We start from the raw sequence: 19,554 nt of genomic DNA, 5'->3' as shown, positions 1-19,554 counted from the left end.
TACAAAGTGTGCATACTTTCTAGTGTGCACCCTACGAAGTGTGCATCCTTTTTAGTGTGTACGAAGTGTGCATACTTTCTAGTGTGCACCCTACGAAGTGTGCATCCTTTTTAGTGTGTGTCCTTTCTAGTGTGCGCCCTACGATGTGTGCATCCTTTCTAGGGTGCGCCCTAAAAAGTGTGCATACTTTTTAGTGTGTGCCCTACAAAGTGTGCATTCTTTCTAGTGTGCGCCCTACGAAGTGTGCATCCTTTCTAGGGTGCACCCTAAAATGTGTTCATCCTTTCTAGTGTGCACCCTACTTTGTATTCACAACCTGTGTGAATCAGTTACTTTTAAAAGTGTAGTTTTAACAGTAGTTAGTGTACGAAGTGTGCATCCTTTCTAGTGTGCACCCTAAGAAGTATGCATCATTTGTATTCACAATCTGTGTGATTCAGTTACTTTTAAAACATTGTAGTTTTAACATAAGTTAGTGTGCATCCTTTCTAGTGTTTACCCTACGAAGTGTGCATCCTTTTTAGTGTGCGCCCTACGAAGTGTGCATCCTTTCTAGGGTGCACCCTAAAAATTTGCATACTTTCTAGTGTTGACCCTACGAAGTGTGCATCCTTTCTATTGTGTACCCTACGAAGTGTGCATCCTTTCGAGTGTGCACCCTATGAAGTGAAGTTTTAACAGTGTAGTTTTAACAGTAGTTAGTGTGCATCATTTGTAGTAAGTTTGCATCCTTTCTAGTGTGCGCCCTACGAAGTGTGCATCCTTTCTAGTGTGCGCCCTATCTAGTGTGCGCCCTACGAAGTGTGAATCCTTTTTAGTGTGCGCCCTACGAAGTTTGCATCCTTTTTAGTGTGCGCCCTACGAAGTGTGAATCCTTTTTAGTGTGCGTCCTACGAAGTGTGCATCCTTTTTAGTGTGCGTCCTACAAAGTGTGCATCATTTCTAGTGTGCGCCCTACGAAGTTTGCATCCTTTTTAGTGTGTGCCCTACGAAGTATGCATCCTTTCTAGTGTGCGCCCTACAAAGTTTGCATCCTGTTTAGTGTGCGCATCCTTTGTATTCACAAATTGTGTGAATCAGTTACTTTTAAACTACACTCACCACACTACAAAGGATACACAGTAGAAAGGATGCACACTAACTACTGTCAAAACTACACTTTATATTTTACTGTGTCAAAACAAAAAATATCCCCACACTAATAACATTTTAGAGCTATGATAGATAGAGAGATATATAAAATGTAAGGATTTTAGTTGATAGAGATATATTTTGACATGAAATTGTAAAGTTTCTGATGAGTGATTCTATGTGGCTAACATCATTCCAGTTAATGTGGGTGGGGTTGGTTGACACACTGATTTGGGGGTTGGTTGACACATGTGCATACTGCATTATTTCTGTTACTCCTTATACTTATACACACACACACACACACACACACACACAACACAACACAACACACACAATTTCCCTGTACGTATGTTAAAAATAATAAATATTGTATTATAATATATATAACATATGAAACAGTATATAGTAGGCCTATATAATAATAATATATGGACTATATATATTTATTACACGGCTCTCTGGAATGCTTGATTCTGATTGGTCAGTTGAGACATTTGCAGGTTCGTTCTTTTCAAATAATAACCGCTCCAAAATAATAACGCATAGCCGGACTACTTGCACGAGTAAAATCGCTCCGCGCCAATAAAGATCAATAAAGATGACTGTCTGTTTGGCGCCATCTTGTGACAAACACTCGACAACCACGACAAGACACAGACAGCTTACTGAGACTGAACTTGACAAAATAGAGCATGACAGCTACGAAGCCAACACACAAAAAAATACAGAATGGGCATTAAAACTTCTCAAAGACTGGCTAAAAGAGAAAAAATGGAGACAGACAAGTATGAAGCAGAGGATCTTAATAAGGTATTACGATCATTTTATGCATCTGTGCAAAGTTTCGCGGAAGGATAAAAATGTTAATTTAAAACAAATATGCCAATAAAATGTTTCAAATTCATATTCATGTCCAGTTTTTTTTTCTTATGTGGCAAGTAGCCGTGTAATAAGCGGGATAATGTAGAGGCAGCCGGTAGTTCCCAATAACTACCGGCTGCCTCTACATTATCCCTTACATAATACAATATAATATAAATAAGAAATCAAAAGAGAATATAAATGTTACAACAGAGAGATTCTGACTTGCAGATTGTCCTCCAAAAATAACCTCATAGTTTGTTTGTGCAACATCAAAATCCTTAAATTTTGTATAATATGAAGTATGCATCCTTTGTAGTGTGCATTCTTTGTAATGTGCATCCATTGTAGATTTAATGTTTTTGCTAATATTTAAAACTTTATGTTATGTTGAATAACCTACACATATGCACATTTTTATTCATCATATTCAAAATTTTACATTACAATTTACACAAAATTATTTTGTCTATTTAAATAATAAATATGTTACTCAGTACTGTATCAGGATATTGCTTTCACACGTCTGTGTACTGTATGTGTGACACATACGCAAATCTGTACTTCCTGCCTGGTTATTTTGAGAACATTTTCTTCTCAAGATCAATGCAAGTTAAAGTCCTGTGATCGTGTGCACCTTGTTGACCTGCTCTTAGCACATTCATGAATACACATTTTCATTGTCAAATAATCTAATTTCTTTCTTATTAGTCTGCTCACTCAAAACCTCAATGACCTGTCCTAAAATAGTAAATGAAATAAATTGTATTGAGTTCAAACAAATAAAGGCTTTGTGGTTGTGGAATGTGTGCTGGATCCACACAGGGGCATAAAGTCAAGATCAGAGGGAATGAAGGGAGGGTGATGGAGGTCTACGGCCCGCTGAGGGACCTATGACGCAGATAATATTATTGTATAAGTAACGTGAACTGTGTCTGAAGGTTGGATGAACCACAGCTTCCTCTTCTGCATCCATACCTGTGTTTGTTAATAAAGGTAAGGATTTAACTTAGTTTTGTACTTTTAACATGGCATGCTCTTTGTATCCTGATTATAACGTCTATAAAGACGTCAGATAACAACCCTGTCTTTTCAAGATTATTTAAAAATGTTCTAGTTGAAGTAAAATAACTCTTTTATGTGTTCGGATTTTTTTCTTTTATGGCATTGGTGCAAAGGATCCTTTTGGCACATTTATTTTTAAGAGTGCATTTTTTTCTTTTTTCTTTTGCATGGTGGTAAATCTGGTAATCCAAGAAAGGAATGCATTATAGTTTGTCTTATTTTGATATAAAATGCATTATTTTATAATTTGGTTGCTAGTGATGAAGAGACTACCGCATACGTACAGTAGGTTGGGTGAAAGGCTTACATGTGATTCTTTTGATGGTCTCTTTGAAGTGTAGTGTGTGTGTGTCTGTGTGTAAATATTTTATTTGTAAGGATTAGCGTATGTGTGTGCCTGAGCTTGTGAACAGGAAATGCTTATACAGATACAGATAGTCACTGAAATGTGTTATCTCATCATGGATCCTGTTTGAAAAAAAAAATCACATGGCACCAGTTACTGTCTTCTGATTACACTTCTCATTTTTAATTTCCACAGAAACTGATTTAGGTTTAAAACATATCAGAAATGAAGCTGTTCATTATTTTAATGTTGTCAGTCGGGATTGGAGATACATACCCATCAGGCCGTTTTCAGTACTACTTGAAAGGTATTTTTTAAGGTTGTTTGTGCTTGTTATATGAAATCATAAGACATACAGTATATAACTATATTATACAATTATAATGAATTGATGTCGCTTTCAAATCAGGTCTCATACAGCTTGTTTTGTATCTCCAGATGAACCTACTGCAGCATTGCGAGACCTCAGGGGAACCGTCGTCCGCTCCACTGCCGGACATCGGTCTCCCAAACTCTCAGCACACATGTACATGGGTGTAAGCAATCCAGTGTTAGGCACAGGTCCTCACCAGAGCAAATGGTGGTGGTCTCCAGAAAGACCTTACACTAAGAGGAGGCAAAATCTGGCCTACTACAATCTCAACTCATTCGGCCTTCGCTATGGAAAGAGAGAACAGAACATGCTTGGAGAATTTAATCAGAAGATATCTGTAAAGTGATACATGTCTCTGTTTAGGAATGTATAGGGTTGATTCTTTAAGGATTTACATAATATAGACATGTCCTTTTATGTATTGTACTTTATGTACTTACTATTAAATTGATACAGTAGGATTTTAAATTTTTTTGTAAACTGTAATAATAATAATAAAAATGGAATGGACACATTTTGCTGATAAAAAACAAGCTGACCCATTGTAATATTTTATGTATAAAATTTGGAAGAATTTAGGACTCGTTTTGTCTCTACAAGACATTTAGGCCGCATGCTTTCTAATTTGTTTCGGTTTTACTTATGTTTTGTCAAATGTTGCACAACACAACCACAGATAAATTAAGCAATTCATCACTACATATGATAACTGATATGATGTTCATAATAGCATATCATCTTATACTGTTAGCAAGGGAGAATATATATGATATAGCTTAAATATTTTATAAAAGAAAACACTGAAAATATTCCTGCCAATCAGCAGGTTTGCATTGCTATAGATGTTGCTTTAGATGGTTTGGCATCTTTGAAAAGTGAAGAAACCCCACAAGTTTCCACTGATGGTAATCACTGAGCACTTCCGTGGTTGTGCTTTAAGGGAGGTTTGATTTGCACTTGATAAGAAAAAATATATTTAAGATCAGTGTAACAAGAGATTTAAAAAGTGTCAAAAAAAATATGAGTGATTGCAAAATCATGTGGATTATACAACCTGTCCTCATTATTAGCATTTTACACATGCTGGAAGGTAAGACACATTACACACATGTTTTTGTTAACAAATATTCACAATGTATATATTTATGTGTAATATAATATCATATAGTTAAGATCATTTATTAAATGTATAAAGTACTATTTCTATACACATTAAAATTGTTACTTGAAATGTATATTTCTAAACTTCTAAAAATAAAAGTGCTATAAAACAATCTTCACAACGATGCCGAAAAGAATAATTTTTGGTTACATAAAGTACCTTTAAATCAAAGATTCTCAAAATAACAATTTCTTTACACGTTTCATAGTCTGTTGAATCTTTATCCACTACAAAGAACCAACAGAAAGTTTCTGTGGATTTTGAAGGTTTTTCAGGCAGACAATCCTATTAGAAAGCTTTATTTTTTTTATAATTTTTTATAATTTTATAAAAAATATTACTAATCTGGTAATGTGGTCACATCTACTCAAACATATTAAATGATATTTCTAAAACAATACTCAACAAGTAAGTTTAATGTTTGCACATAAAGCATATTTTTTACAGTGCATGATGTTAGTACAGCTGTACAAAAAATAAATATGTTCAAATAAATATCAATTTATTTACAAATGTAATTTAAAGAAAAGGAATACTGCTGTAAACCTGTTTTATTAATTTTTTAAGTTACAGCCGCAGGTAACAAAATCAACAGATGTTATGAGATATATCACAATATCGATGCTTTAAATGAAAATTAATTTTGGGTGCTGATATACTGAACAGTCTGCTTTGTTATAAAGACAGTTTATCTTCTTTAACATGCAAATTTAAATCCTTACATTGTTTGGAAAATAAAACATTAAATAGACGATTACCTGCATCAATTTTTTTTAATGCAAATCGACATTTTGACTTTTTGCAGGTTCAACAAAGACTGCAGAGACTGCATCCCCGGACATTTGGTATTGATAATTCTGCCAATGCTTTACAAAACAGAGAAATGCATTAACATTGCAATTACTGTTAATTATATTAATGTCTTTATTTATGAAATAATGTGCACAAGAAATAAACTACACTAAGTTAAGATACTTGAAAAGTTTAAATATGCAGAAGAAAGAGCAACAATGGCAATCTTTAAAGCTTTACGTAATAAATATTGTATCATTGAATTTTTTTGTCAAAAAAGTAAGTAGCAAACTGTTTGTCTCAACTACACAATTTGATTATGTTATCATTTTAGTTAAACTATCTTTGTTCTGTATTGTTTGCAGTACTGTTCTTAATCCTTTGGTGTATGGATTCATCTGTTTCCTAGCTTCAATTGTTTTTATACTTCTAATGATTCTGTTTAAAGTGACTCAAAGGCATGGTAAGTGCATATTTCATGTTTAATTAAACATCACTGTAAATGAGAGAAAAATATATATTTTTAATAAAATGTTTGTCAAGTCAATAAACATCTTTTTGTTTGTCTGCATTTTTTATTCAGGCATGAGAGTCGATATCCACGACGAGAAGAGAGAACCAACCCCTGTGTTTCAGAATGATGCGATTATAAACATTCACACTCCTCCAGTCAATGGTAAAATACGTGTTTTACAACAATACACCGGTCATACTATCTACCTATTAGGGCTTTTGTACTTACTAGGACTTTGTATTAGCAGTAACCTAATCTTGCAATACGATACGATACATGCCACGTGTGCTGGGATGCGATAAGCTGTGATATATTGTGATTATGCAAAGTGACTCGATATATCGCGGTGTTCCTATTTTGGGAATATAATTAGATATAATTTTAGGAAAGCTTTCATTGAGAACACACCACCATCCACCATATGCAAAAAGTACTTCACTGTAAGTTCAGAGATGAGAAGAAGGATGTAAACGAAACAACTTCCAAGAACAGCGCAAAACACGATATTGGTTTGAAAACACGTTGCCTGTGCTGCCAAGAAAAATCGCGATACTCACGCACGCCGATATTTTGTGCTAACTTTGGCCTTGTCAACAATTTAGGTGCAGATGATTCCTCCTCAACCAGTTCTGAAAGTCCTGAGGGCTCGGTAAGTCCTTTACAAAGCAACCCATGGCAAGGACAAAAAATATTTGTGTCTTCTTTTTTTTACATGTTTTTGTTTTTTGACGTGTTTTGTTTTAGCCTAAGCTGCATGTTGGATTTACGTTTGGGTTTTGTTTTTGTTTGGATGTCAGCTGTCAGAGATTTCCAGTGGCCGTCAACGGTATGTGAGTGCCCAGGAACGTCGTAAGGATTCCGATTACATAAATATTTCAGAGGGTGTGACCTCCGGACAAATGGACTTGAAGAATCCAAAAACGCGCCATATTGATTACGTCAACGTCAATGAACCCAGGAAGATTACCAAAAAAGAGAAGTGTGATGACGGAAATGCAAGTGTAAGCAGCGACACGAGCGTTGAATCAGCGGTTAACTACTCAACGGTTGTATTTACTAAAGCTAATAAATAGAGAATGTAATGTTTCTGAAAAACATGTCACAGTTTCTTTCTGTCTGTATCATAAGTCTGTTATCAAGTCGTGCATGGCTACACTTGTATAAAAGTATACTCAATCAATTTCTGTTTTGTTTTCAAATATAAAATTCAGCAAAATTCCCACAAAAAATATTTTTTTGCTTGAGAAAAAAATTTAAGAAGACTCAATGAATATGTTTTCAATTCATTTGAAAGTTTATTTATTCTTTTTAAGTTTTGTTACGCTAATTAAATGCATGGGAGACCTCTTCCAGTGCATTTTCAAGTGCACGTTTCAAATATATTCAGATCATAAAGCACCACATCCTGTCAGGAAGTACCAATCATGCATCTCTGAGGCAAACAGTAATAAATAACAGCTTTAATATAGTACATGTGCAGGGTTCAACATGTAGTATAAAAACATCCATTCATTCCCCTTCATCTCTATTTACGTGTGCATGAAGCGTCATTTGTCATTTAAAAATATAGGAGTACAGCAAGATCATACAAATCGTGCTGAACAGCGTTTCTTCAGATTAATGATCATTTACTAAAAGTATGATTATCGTTATTTCCCCTTAACTATTTTTTACCACTACTATAAATTAAATTAAATGTTTATATTGCGCACACAAAAATAAATATTAAAATAGATCAAATTATCTTGCGCTTACAACGACCTGCCACATGGTGGCGTTAGTAGTTCTCCGTGTGTTGGAGTGAGTGCATCTCATTAGGAAATGTCATGCCATGCAAATGCATTTGAGTTGGTGATGCAGTTAACGGTATACTATGATAGCCTAGGAATATACATTTATATTTAGTGTACTTTTTAAAATATACCAACTTAAACAACGCAATGTAAAGACATTTAAAATAAAATTATCCAAAAGTGCATCAGATACTACACAAAATATTTTAAACTATTAAAAAAAGAAAAAATAAATTTTGTAAACCTGAGGTTATTTTTTTAACTTTTTTGTTTTCCTCACACATCTCTAGCATTTCTTGATGGCCGAGTTTACACCATTGAAGAACTGCTTCCAGATAACTTGTTAAACATCTGAAGGGAAACATCAGGAAATGTTTAAACTTAACAGAATTTAGAAGATGGAGTTTGTCATTTGTTTGTAAAGTGATATGTCTGCTTCTAAGTGTTTCATTATATAATTGTAAAAATAACTAATTTGGTTGCGGCTGTATTTAATTAGAGAAAATTATTAAAATTAAAGATTAAACCTGAGCATTGTAAAACAGTTTGTGTTCCATACCGTAGTTAAAAAGGGTATGTTCAAGACCGATCCAAAAAACCCACAAGCCATTGGGAAGAATGACCTGTAATACAAATTGATTATTGTCATTTTTTTATTTGTTAGAGAAGTTCCATCACAACAGACATTTAAAGTATATTATGCATTTATGAAAAAAATAGAAATTAATTATTTGCAAAATATTAAGCAAACAAAGACTTCTATGTCGATCCGATTTAACTGTTTAACTTACTTAAATAGAAGCACAAAACCATAGCTCTCTACCAGCATGCCAATTCGAGGCCATTTTAGTAGCACTAAAGCCACACCCCCTAGAAAAAAGGTGGAGCCTCTGAGCTTCTGTCTTTGGAAGAAGAAGTGGGTCGTCCTCTTTAAGCCTATGATAAAGGCCAGGCCTGACAGGAACAGAATCTAAAAATGAGTTAGATTAATATTTAAGATCCTTAGGGGTAGAGACATGCAGATTTAACCCATTCACACCCTTCAGTCACTTTCTGTAAGGGTTGCATGTTTATAGAAGTCATAGAACCCCAAACAGTGACATTAAAGCAAGTCGATGAAGTGTTAAACCAAAGTTTCATTTTAAAGCAAACTTTATTTTCCACATAAATACATGGATTTCTCTCAATCTATTCTTTTAAAAACTAAAAGGATTTATTCGTGCTCGGATAACTTCTGCACTTTCTAACCTGATGTATTTACAATAAGCACAAGTCATTAAAGAGGAAGAGCATGAATTCCATAAACCCATAAAAAGGCATGAATACGTGATCTGAAAGTAGGCTAAAACTGTTATACAGTTTCCTATCCTATATTTTTATATGTGTATATGTTCTTTATTTATATATTTTGAGATTGAGATACAGATTGAGAACATGTAAATGGCTATTTAAAAGCAAGTCATTGACTACATTTTGGGTGCAATGTCTCTTTAAAAACAGTTTTCCTGCTCAATACGATTATAGGTCAAGTTACCTTCTTGTGTCATGTTTAGACAATTCAAAGGAATGACGAGTACTCAGGGGTAAAGTTAGATACTTACATTACCAAATGCCAGCAAGACAGAGTCAAAGTACAGAAGCACTCCAAACAGCACAAAGAACACACCAAATCCAGACAGACCCACACCAATTTCTAGAACCCAGTCAGATTCAGACAAATAGTATACTCTGTTTTAGATGTTTTACTGAAAATCAGGTAGGAAAAAAATTAATATTTTATTACTATATTAGTCTGATTTATTGATTTTTGAGATTTTTAAGGGCTAAAATAAATGAAGAACTGAATCTGGCAGTGTTATTAGTAAATAATGAGCTGAATAAAGACTCACTTTGAAACTCAGTGATTGTGATCATATTTCTCCTCTGCTTCCTTTCTTGGCTCAGATCATCTGTTGTAGCTCATGTGTTCGTGCCACTTTGTCTCCGTCAAGTAAATACTTGACTTTTGAACTCAGCTGTATGGTAAACATTAACCAAGCTTAGAAGAATGATGAGAAAGAGAGAGAGAGAGAGAGAGAGAGAGAGAGAGAGAGAGAGAGAGAGAGAGAGAGAGAGAGAGAGAGAGAGAGAGAGAGAGAGAGAGAGAGAGAGAGAGAGAGAGAGAGAGAGAGAGAGAGAGAAAAGTGTGGTCTAATAACATGTGTCTCACTTTATCTTATCTCATTCTCTTGGCCTACAATCCCTCTACAGACTTACTACAGGTTAGAAAGCTGATATTACAAATCCAAAATCCATGACTTTTAACCTAAATTCGTTAACAAATATTATAAATTAATAGCACCAACAATTTCATAGAGTAGCTGTGTTAAAAAAACATACAAATAAACAAAACATACCTGTGTTAACCCAGCAGGCACACAACGTCATAAGACTTTAAATGTGGTTATGTTCTGATGCCAGGTGATCAAAATTCAATATTTGTAAGCAACCAATATGTCCGCCAAACCAGCGTCTTCTAAACCTCATGAGACTAATATCCACAAAATGTAAAATTCTTACATCATTAGACTTATTCATTAGATTTATTTATATTTAGTTTGCTTTTCATGTTATTATGTAACCCAAACTCAATGCCTTCTAAACGTCGTAAGACTGATGTCAAACCAACATCAAATTATAATATCATTAGACATTGATATATGGTTGGCTTTAATTCGTGGATTAAAATATGACAACTGGCTAAAGTTGGAAGTTGACCAAACATCAGGTTTTTGACGTCACTGGATTTTTTGGTGTCAATTGAACGTTGAGTTTTGACGTCAACCCAACGTCAGACCTTAATGTCATTCAAACGTTGAGCTTTAAGGTCAATTCAACATTGAGTCTTGACGTCTATCCAACGTCAGACCTTGACGTCAATCAACCGTTGGGTTGTGATATAAATCCGACATCGGGTTTTGACCTCAATGCAACGTCAGATATTGTGGGTCTAATGGTGGGTTTTGACGTAAATCCAACGTTGGATCTTGACGTCAATCCAACACTGGGTTTTGACGTAAATCCAACATCGGACCTTGACGTCAATGCAAAGTCGGACCTTGACGTCAATCAGACATCGGGTTTTGACTTCAATCAAACGTTGGACCTTGATGTCAATCCGACGTTGGGTTTTGACATCAACCTGATGTTTTCTTTCAAATGAAACAGAACGTCTGCCCAGTGCTGGAGTTCAACCTTTTCCTGATGTTAAACTACTGATGTCCTGTGCCTGCTGGAAACTGAGACCCACCTGGCAGAGGCTTATATCCAAAGCTATTAATCTAATAATCTTTCCTTAATTCAGCTAACAAGCACTGCCACAACCGTCAAAGAGAAACAACTGTGGTGGTAATGATTGAATGGTTAGGATTTCCTTAGAAATGTCTTGAATTTTTTTTAACCAAAATTTTACTCAGATTGATTTAACAATCTGTTTCATTACAGATTTTTCATACGGCTGTTTAATTTACCGTATGAAACAGGACTTTAATCTCTTTCAACAACAATAAACTGGTTAACAGTAACTACTGTATTTGTTCAGCCTTTACTGTACTGTAGGTTATTTGTGCTACAATACATTAATCAATACAGTATTATAAATTAAAACTGTACGTAAATTAGTTTTATTCATCATTGATAAAAAGAAATTTCCTTTTCCCATCATTTGGGTGTGGATTGTGATCTAATGGGTAGAAAAGGAATATGAAGCAAAATCCAGATTTTTTTAATACATTCACTTTATTGCATGAGGGTACTTCTAAAGCAAGCACATTAAGTATCGTTTATTTCAATTGATTTGCATAGCTCAAGCAGTGTGTTTCTTTTTCCTTAAAATAGCATTAGTTACTGTCAATATGAAGACATACAGTTTTTGATTTAAAAATATTTACACAAACCAATGTGCTTATTATGTATCTGTTAATCTCACCTTATATGCTACATATTTGATCAAATAATAGACATTTCTGCTATCCAACTGCAACTTTTGTCATTTTATCCAATCACTGTACGTAAAAAATAACACTTAAAATAATGTCCAAACAAGGCCTTGAAAAAGATGCTTTATAGTTTGGATCAATAAATTATAAATATATCAGCCTCGATCTGCATTACCCCATACCATGAAAATTCAAAACCTCTTAATCATCTTACAAATGTATCCAATCAAATCTCATTTTATACATCAAATGTCCATGCTTAGAAAAATATGTGATCCGTATTGACAATCTTTTCTCTTTCTCAAAAACAATAAAAATAGATCTCTGTCTTGTCTTTCAGGGCTGTTTTTGCTCAGTGATGAAGAAACTCACTTCTTTCTTCCACATAATGTACTGTGTTTTAACTCTATTTAGTTAAATAGGAACAACACAATCACAATATATCAGTCATGGTGTGACTTGATGTCAATGCAAGAAAGTAAAAGATACACAGCTCTGTTAAACAAATTCTCACAAAACAGAATATTATACATAAGCGAAGGCCAGTTATTAGTTGTTAAACCAAAATCAGACCGATTTAAGTTCCTTAAAAAAAAAAAAAACAAGCACAGTATGGGCGAACAACTTGCATGGCATGTATGGGGAACAATGGTGACTTTAGCCAAAGTACAAAACAGGAGATTTATTTGGCAAACTTTTTAATACATTATAATCAAGAAGCTTGATTACAGAGGTAAAAGGTCTTACCAGTAATAGAAAAATAATCCAAAATATTTAATAGCATGTAAAGTACCATCTATATTTACACAAAAAATGTGCCACCCAGCCAAATGAATCACCCAGTGGCACAATGATCCACAAATAAGGGCTATTTATATTCTGTTGGGGTGACAGGTTATATAATTTACTGATAATATTATATACAGGCTATAATGCAAGTTGCTGGCCCGACGTCAACACACGTTGTGTTTCAACAAGCAGACTTACACCTCTAAGGACACTTCCAAATATTCAACTCTGCTATTCAAAAAATTCTGTCACACACAAGTATTTAAGTACCGGTTTTTGGTAACTAACTACTGTCTTAGCAGTTAAAGCACTATGATGAGTCCACATGGCTTTGATGCAAAGATTAGAATAAAAGTCATATCAATATATATATATATATATATAAGCTTTCTTTATAGACATACACTGTAATAAAAGGCCTGACAATGGTTTCAAAGACTGCAATAGGTTGTACTCGGTGAGGAAGAGGGTTTGTGAGCCCTATGTTTCGAAAGGAGAAGAGGAGAACGGATAGGAGGCCAAGAGAAGTCACAGTGAATCTGGCCTTGAACTCCTCTATATGAAGGTGATGGAGAGAAAGTGTCCAATGACAAGTGGTCCTTCATCTAAGCCCAGCATAAACTGTCCGTTCGCTGACGTCTACTCTGGCTGCTCAGACGACGGATGTTCCAGACAATCCCATTGGTCACCTTTCATCATTCCAACCTGTATCCACAGTGGATATTGTGACTAGTGTTTTGAAATGATCATTTTCATTCCACATCTCTCTACTTGTCAACTTTGCCGTAGTCCTTGATCTGGAACTTTCTTTACCATGGCTATTTTCCTCCAGTCGAATCTCAGACTTTAAATCTCTTTCTCGGACACTCTTTCTTGTCGACGTACCCGTGCCTGTAGAATCCACCCTGAGCGGCTTTACCAGCATGAATTTCTGTATATGCTTCAGTCAATGTAATGTGACCAACAGCAAACATGAACCTGTAAACATATTCCACTTCTGGCTAGTTTTGTAGCTTTTGTAATGTGACCCCCATCCTCTGAATCAAGTCAAACATCTGATTAATTCAATTGTGTAGTTCTGCTGTAGGTTTGACTGTTCAGTAAGGTTTAAAAACAAGACATGGAGGAAGATGAACATCGCTCTATGAACAGACCTCCGCTAACATCCAAACACTGAAATATTTCTCTGCATGATGTAAGGAATCAAAAGAAATGCGACGGTTGGCAGAGGAGAAACATATTTTGTTCGGTTTTCAATCTTCATTCGCTGGACACTCAGAAGGGTTCGCCATCAAATTTGACCGCTGCAAGTGCTTGAGCTGGGAACATTTGAGAAGAGGGGAAACAAAGAGAAGGGAAAAAACATTGTCAGGGAGTGATGTATTTTTTTTCACAAAAAGTATGCGATACTAAATTTTGAAATGCACTAAAGTATGCAAATGCATACACATCTACGAAAGATCAACACAATGTTAATAATATGAGAGGGTTTTCATTAGCATTTCCTTTTATTTCACTGGCAGTCTTTCATCTGGGTCATTCTGACCTGGCAGTACATGACCTGGATGCTGTTTGCTATCAGGAAACATTTGTTTTCAGCAAATTATCTAAGCAATGTGATTAATTGTTCTGTATTTGATTCTTGCAGCGGTTAAAGAATTAGTCCATTTTCTTAAAAAAAAAATCCAGATAATTTTCTCACCACCATGTCATCCAAAATGTTAATGTCTTTCTTTATTCAGTCGAGAAGAAATTATGTTTTTTGAGAAAAACATTTCAGGATTTTTCTTATTTTAATGGACTTTAATGGACCCCAACACTTAACAGTTTTAATGCAATTTAAAATTGCAGTTACAAAGGACTCTAAAACATCTCAAATGAGGCATAAGGGTCTTATCTAGTGAAACAATTGTCATTTTTTGCAAGAAAAAAAAAATGCACTTCTAAACCACAACTCCTCTTCTTCCTCCAGCTGTGTGACGAGTCACGTAGTTGCGTAATGACGTGGAAAGGTCACGTGTTACATATATGAAACGCACATTTGTGGACCATTTTAAACAATAAACTGATACAAAGACATTAATAAGTATCATTCCACATACAACAACGTCGGAACGGTCCTCTTTCTCAACACTTGTAAACACTGGGGCGTAGTTTCGCATACGTCATCCGTGACCTCTTGACGTGATGACGTATTGTGCAAGGTTGCGCTAGCGCGTCGCACGACCGGAGATACACGAGAAGTTGTGGTTTAAAAGACCCTTATGCCTCGTTTTGGATCATTTAGAGTCCTTTAAAACTGCAATTTTAAACTGCATTAAAACTGCATTAAGTGTTGGGGTCCATTAAAATGAGAAAAATCCTGCAATGTTTTCATCAAAGAACATAATTTCTTCTTGACTGAACAAAGAAAAACATCAACATTTTGGAAGATATGGTGGTGAGTAAATTATCAGTTTTTTTTTTTTTTAAGAAAATGGACTCATCATTAAAAACTAGATAAACATCTACTATAAAATGTATATACACTGCAAAAAATTATAAAAAAAAAAAAATTCTCAGTATATTTGTCTTGTTTTCAGTAAAAAAATATCTAATATCTATCTTAAATTAAGATGCTTTTTCTTGATGAGCAAAACGACCCAAGAAAGTCTAGTTTTTAGACCAAAAATATCACATTTAAGTGATTTTGTGAATTAAACAAGCAAAAAAATCTGCCAATGGGGTAGGCCAATGTTTCTTGAATTTATCTTGAATTTAGTGTTTAGAAAATTTTTTAAGATTTTTTTGCTTGTTTTATGCACAAAATCACTTAAATGTTAAATTTTTGGTCTAAAAACTAGACACATTTTCTTGGGTCATTTTGCTCATCAAGAAAAAGCATCTTAATTCAAGAATTTTGTAGATATTTTTACTGAAAACAAGACAAAAATACTAAGAAATTTTTTTCTTAAAAATTTTTTTTTTTTGCAGTGTATACCTTGGAAATGTGTATTTTTATCTCACATAATGATTTACAGTATTTACATCATGTACTAGCAGAGGCAAAGTGCCTGAATTTCTTTGACTACACTTTATAATGCAGATTACTGTATGTTCGGTATGGGAGTTTTTAGAACTGCAACAGCTAATCAATAAAGTCGATAATGACAAGCGTTGTCATTATCGATTAGTTGGTCTTTGTTGTCACATGCTCCTATACTCTAAAAAATGCTGGGCTATTTTCAACCCTGCTTTGGGTCAAATAGGGATGAGCCCCAAACTTTAAAAAATTCAATTAAGGTAAATTTATAACAGACAAAAATGTGCAATTAATGGTTCGCTTAACTCATGCGATTAATCTAGATTAAGTATATTAACATAGCTTCACTGAAAGTAATAGAAAGCAAGGGCAGTAATGAGCAGGATAGTTCAGGGAAGGGGGTGGGGATTGTCGTGTGGTGGGCGGGACTCACCTTCACACCTTCATGATGTGGGAGGAGTCAGAGTAGTCAGCAGAAGGGGGAGGGACCAGACTGGTTGGGGAAGCAGGGGGACTGGAGGGGCACTGGGCTGCAATGCAATGATACCATGAGAAAAAAAAATGAAGCAAAGGAAAGAGTTGTGGATCAGAGAGGTGAATTTACACACTTCTCAAAGAGCCACAAGCCAAAAGGTAAAATGAAGAGGTAGGATTTATGCTAATTGCATTTCTGACAGAAAAATTGTGGAATGACATGAAAAAAACATGAAACTATAGCGCTAAAAATAACATATATTTTTTCATTTTGTTCTATAAAATATACAGGCTGGACCTTTTATTTATAAAGGACGTATAGCAAAGGCATGTTAAATTAAACATCAGCTCCAAATCTCATGTAAATATAGATTAAACAGATTTAAAGTAAGGCAAAATGATGAAGATGGTTCTCGACAATTGTTTTTCTCTCTATACTGTCTCTATCAAATGTATTGTACATGCCATTGCTGTGTTTATTAATGTAATGCTACTGAAAAAAAAACACGTATATATTCATAGTCATTCCTGTGTCTAAATGAATCATCCCCAATGAATCTAGATGAATCTAGACAATGTTCTTCATTGCAGAGGCTGCACATTCGAGGTTATCAACTAATTTAAAAGTATATTTTGAATGCTCAAACAGATTTCAGTAATTATCTGAGATATAAAAATACATTAAATAATACTCTTGTATCTTAGTGCAACCTCAGCACTGAAGTTTAGGACATTGAGGAACATGTGGGGGCATGAGACAGCGGGGTCAAAGGTCAGACGGTGGGGTCACAGCACGCCCAGGCTCTTCGGGGCGGCAGGCTTCCTCACCGGAGAGCAGCCGGCTGCGACGGGAAGCCTCTGCGGCCAGGGCACATGAGATCTCGATACGCTTCTCTTGTTCATGAAGCTGTTGCTCTGAGTTACTGGATCCCTCCACAGGCCCGTCCAACACCGGCACCACATTCTGCATGCTGGGGGAGAAAAATAGGACACAGAGTGGCCGTTAAAAAAAATTTTATAATTACATAATGCATTTGGCAGACACTTTCATCCAAAGCAACTTACAATACTTTGCAATACATTTTACTAATAACTTTATTCGCAGTTTAAAAAATTAAAGGTTGTGATGTGGTGTCATACTTTGATTTGGCAATGAGTGTCTTGATTCTCTCCACTTTCTTTTGCTTCTCCTGCACCTCCTCCGGGCTAAGTGGTGTACTGGGCTCCATGTCTACATATCGCTCAGGAATCAGGACTTTATCTGGAGCAGACAACTGTAAACAAGAAAAAACTATGTTCATTTCACTTTTCTATAATAATAATATGTGAATCTGTGCTTATTTCAATGTGTTAATAAAGAAAACCCCCCAAAGAAACCTGATATTTAAAACATCCACTCATTGTTATTTTAGTTCCACAAACCAGAAAAAATATGTGATCCAAATTTTGAGATTAGGAGCATTAAATCCTGATTTCCAACACTAGTTTCACACGGACTCCGTTGATATTAAAGATATCAAGGTTATATTTTTACAAAATGGTCTTTAAAAATTATGTAGGATGATTTTATACACTGTAGAAAAGAAAATTGACATTGAGCTGGGTTTTCAGAGGCAGGGACACATAAGATGAATGTGAATACTAGCAGTTAAAGCAACACTAAAGAGTTTTTGCTCTTTGCTCCCCCTACAGGTTAGAAGCGTAATTGTCCATTACCACTGTTGTAAATACTGCAGCATAGCTGGCTCTGATTGGATTGTAGGTCTGCCGTAAAGCAAGTTTTAGTAGTTTTCACTCGAACTACAGGATCGCGACCCGACGGTTAGAAACCTCTTTAGTGCGGTTTTGGCCGATAGAGGGCTGCAAAGCGAATGTGAAAGTGCCGTTCACCCTGTTTCGAGTGGATGAACGACTGAAACTTTTTTGGAAACGTTATTTTAAGGTAAAAAAAAAACCTCTTTGGTGTTGCTTTAACAATGGCATTGTTGTGCATGGTGAAATGTACAGTGTGACTCTAACCTCTCTGCTTATATCCAGGTCGTAGTGTTCAGGCTCCACCTGTCGTCGCAGACGAGCAATTTCCTGCCTGGGAGACTCAAAATTTTCACCCCTCACAGCTGCCTCCAAACCCTTAATATCCACCTCATCGGGTGTCACTTTCCTCCTCACCTAGATGACAGGAAGACTGAAGGCTTAGTATGACTTCAAACAGAATCACACGTCACATTCTTAAAACACAAAGCTGATGACTTCAATACGATGATGGTTAAGTATATGGGGAGGACTATGTATATACAATAGGGGTACACATATTTATTTGAATGAGGATGAAGGGTATGATGCTCACCACTCTGTAGTTTGTGGAGGTGTTGTTGGAAAGGTTGAGGCTTCGTCTCTTGTCTCTGACTGAACTGCTCTGGTGTCTTCGTATTCTTTCATTCTGTTCCTCCACACTCATTTTCGATTTTACCTCTGCAGGGAACACTGCACTCTTTGGCCTTTCCTGTGACACACATGGACACATCACTATTATAGCCTGCTGTTATACAAGACTATCCACACATTGCTACACAATACAGCATATACTGTAGTCATAAGGCCTATTTGGACGGTAATTGTTTCCCGTGAGGACCTAAGGTATTTACAGGGGATAGTCAGTGATTTTATTGCTGTCTAAATCCAGAATGTCTGTGTTTTTCTCCAATCCCCACGTAAAAATTCCTGGCAATTTAACTGCCGTCCAAATCCACATCTCTGAGTTTATAAAAGGGGATCAATGCAAAAGTCATTCTGCACATCCTTTTAGACCACTGACAAAACTGTATGGTCGCACGCTTCGTGTTTATTCTGCATATTCTGTTCTTTGCGTGCATTTTAAACATTGACACCTTGTCTTCTTTAGGCATCAGTCAGTATTTAGTGAGACCTCTCCTTTTTTGATGAGACTGAAGTCCTGAAGTCTTTGATTAGAATGAGAAATAAGGATTTAATTTCATTTAGGTTTAAGACATTATGGGCCCTATTTTAACGATCTGAAACGCAAGTGCGAAGCGCAACGCGCAAGTGACTTTGTGGGCGGATCTTGGGCGCTGTTGCGATTTTCCCGTCGTGAGAAATAACTCTTGCGCCGGGCGCAAATCAATAAGGGGTTGGTCTGAAGTAGGTTCATTATTCATAGGTGTGGTTTGGGCGTAACGTCAAATAAACCAATCAGAACGCTATCCAACATTCCCTTTAAACGCAAGGGCGCAA

At 35.6% G+C, this 19,554-nt stretch overlaps 4 protein-coding genes across 15 annotated transcripts in view; 2 read left to right on the top strand and 2 right to left on the bottom strand.

Annotated features, from left to right (window-relative positions):
• Positions 1-2,841: 2,841 nt before the first annotated feature.
• On the top strand, positions 2,842-4,287 carry kiss1 (KiSS-1 metastasis suppressor). The gene is made up of 3 exons (XM_065242109.1): positions 2,842-2,991; positions 3,602-3,713; positions 3,845-4,287. Exons 2-3 carry the CDS (start codon positions 3,632-3,634, stop codon positions 4,123-4,125), a joined length of 363 nt encoding a protein of 120 aa, XP_065098181.1. The 5' UTR covers positions 2,842-2,991; positions 3,602-3,631; the 3' UTR covers positions 4,126-4,287.
• Positions 4,288-4,547: 260 nt separating this feature from the next.
• Positions 4,548-7,464, top strand: LOC135718958 (uncharacterized). Its single transcript, XM_065241378.2, has 6 exons — positions 4,548-4,869; positions 5,747-5,786; positions 6,099-6,196; positions 6,317-6,409; positions 6,850-6,896; positions 7,045-7,464. Exons 1-6 carry the CDS (start codon positions 4,800-4,802, stop codon positions 7,318-7,320), a joined length of 624 nt encoding a protein of 207 aa, XP_065097450.1. The 5' UTR covers positions 4,548-4,799; the 3' UTR covers positions 7,321-7,464.
• A 49-nt stretch (positions 7,465-7,513) lies between these two features.
• On the bottom strand, positions 7,514-10,049 carry golt1a (golgi transport 1A). The gene is made up of 5 exons (XM_065241379.2): positions 9,930-10,049; positions 9,642-9,733; positions 8,832-9,010; positions 8,600-8,663; positions 7,514-8,391 (listed from the first exon to the last, which is right to left on the bottom strand). The coding sequence occupies exons 1-5, from the start codon at positions 9,952-9,954 to the stop codon at positions 8,350-8,352; spliced, it is 402 nt and encodes a 133-aa protein (XP_065097451.1). The 5' UTR covers positions 9,955-10,049; the 3' UTR covers positions 7,514-8,349.
• Positions 10,050-11,798: 1,749 nt separating this feature from the next.
• The window catches only part of plekha6 (pleckstrin homology domain containing, family A member 6), a 113,532-nt gene continuing 105,776 nt past the window's right edge, over positions 11,799-19,554 (bottom strand). For all 12 annotated transcript variants that reach the window (XM_065241373.2, XM_065241374.2, XM_065241366.2 and 9 more), the window contains 6 exons: positions 18,650-18,805; positions 18,322-18,471; positions 17,443-17,576; positions 17,131-17,273; positions 16,262-16,358; positions 11,799-14,125 (listed from right to left, as the gene is read on the bottom strand). In XM_065241373.2, coding sequence (XP_065097445.1) covers positions 16,264-16,358; positions 17,131-17,273; positions 17,443-17,576; positions 18,322-18,471; positions 18,650-18,805 — 678 coding nt within the window. In that variant the 3' untranslated portion in view covers positions 11,799-14,125; positions 16,262-16,263. The remainder of the gene's footprint in view (positions 14,126-16,261; positions 16,359-17,130; positions 17,274-17,442; positions 17,577-18,321; positions 18,472-18,649; positions 18,806-19,554) is intronic.

This window comes from Paramisgurnus dabryanus, chromosome 14 (assembly GCF_030506205.2).
Source record: "Paramisgurnus dabryanus chromosome 14, PD_genome_1.1, whole genome shotgun sequence".
Taxonomy (NCBI): domain Eukaryota; kingdom Metazoa; phylum Chordata; class Actinopteri; order Cypriniformes; family Cobitidae; genus Paramisgurnus; species Paramisgurnus dabryanus.
The sequence above is the reverse complement of the archived record's forward strand: the minus strand, read 5'-3'. Positions and strand labels throughout refer to the sequence as shown.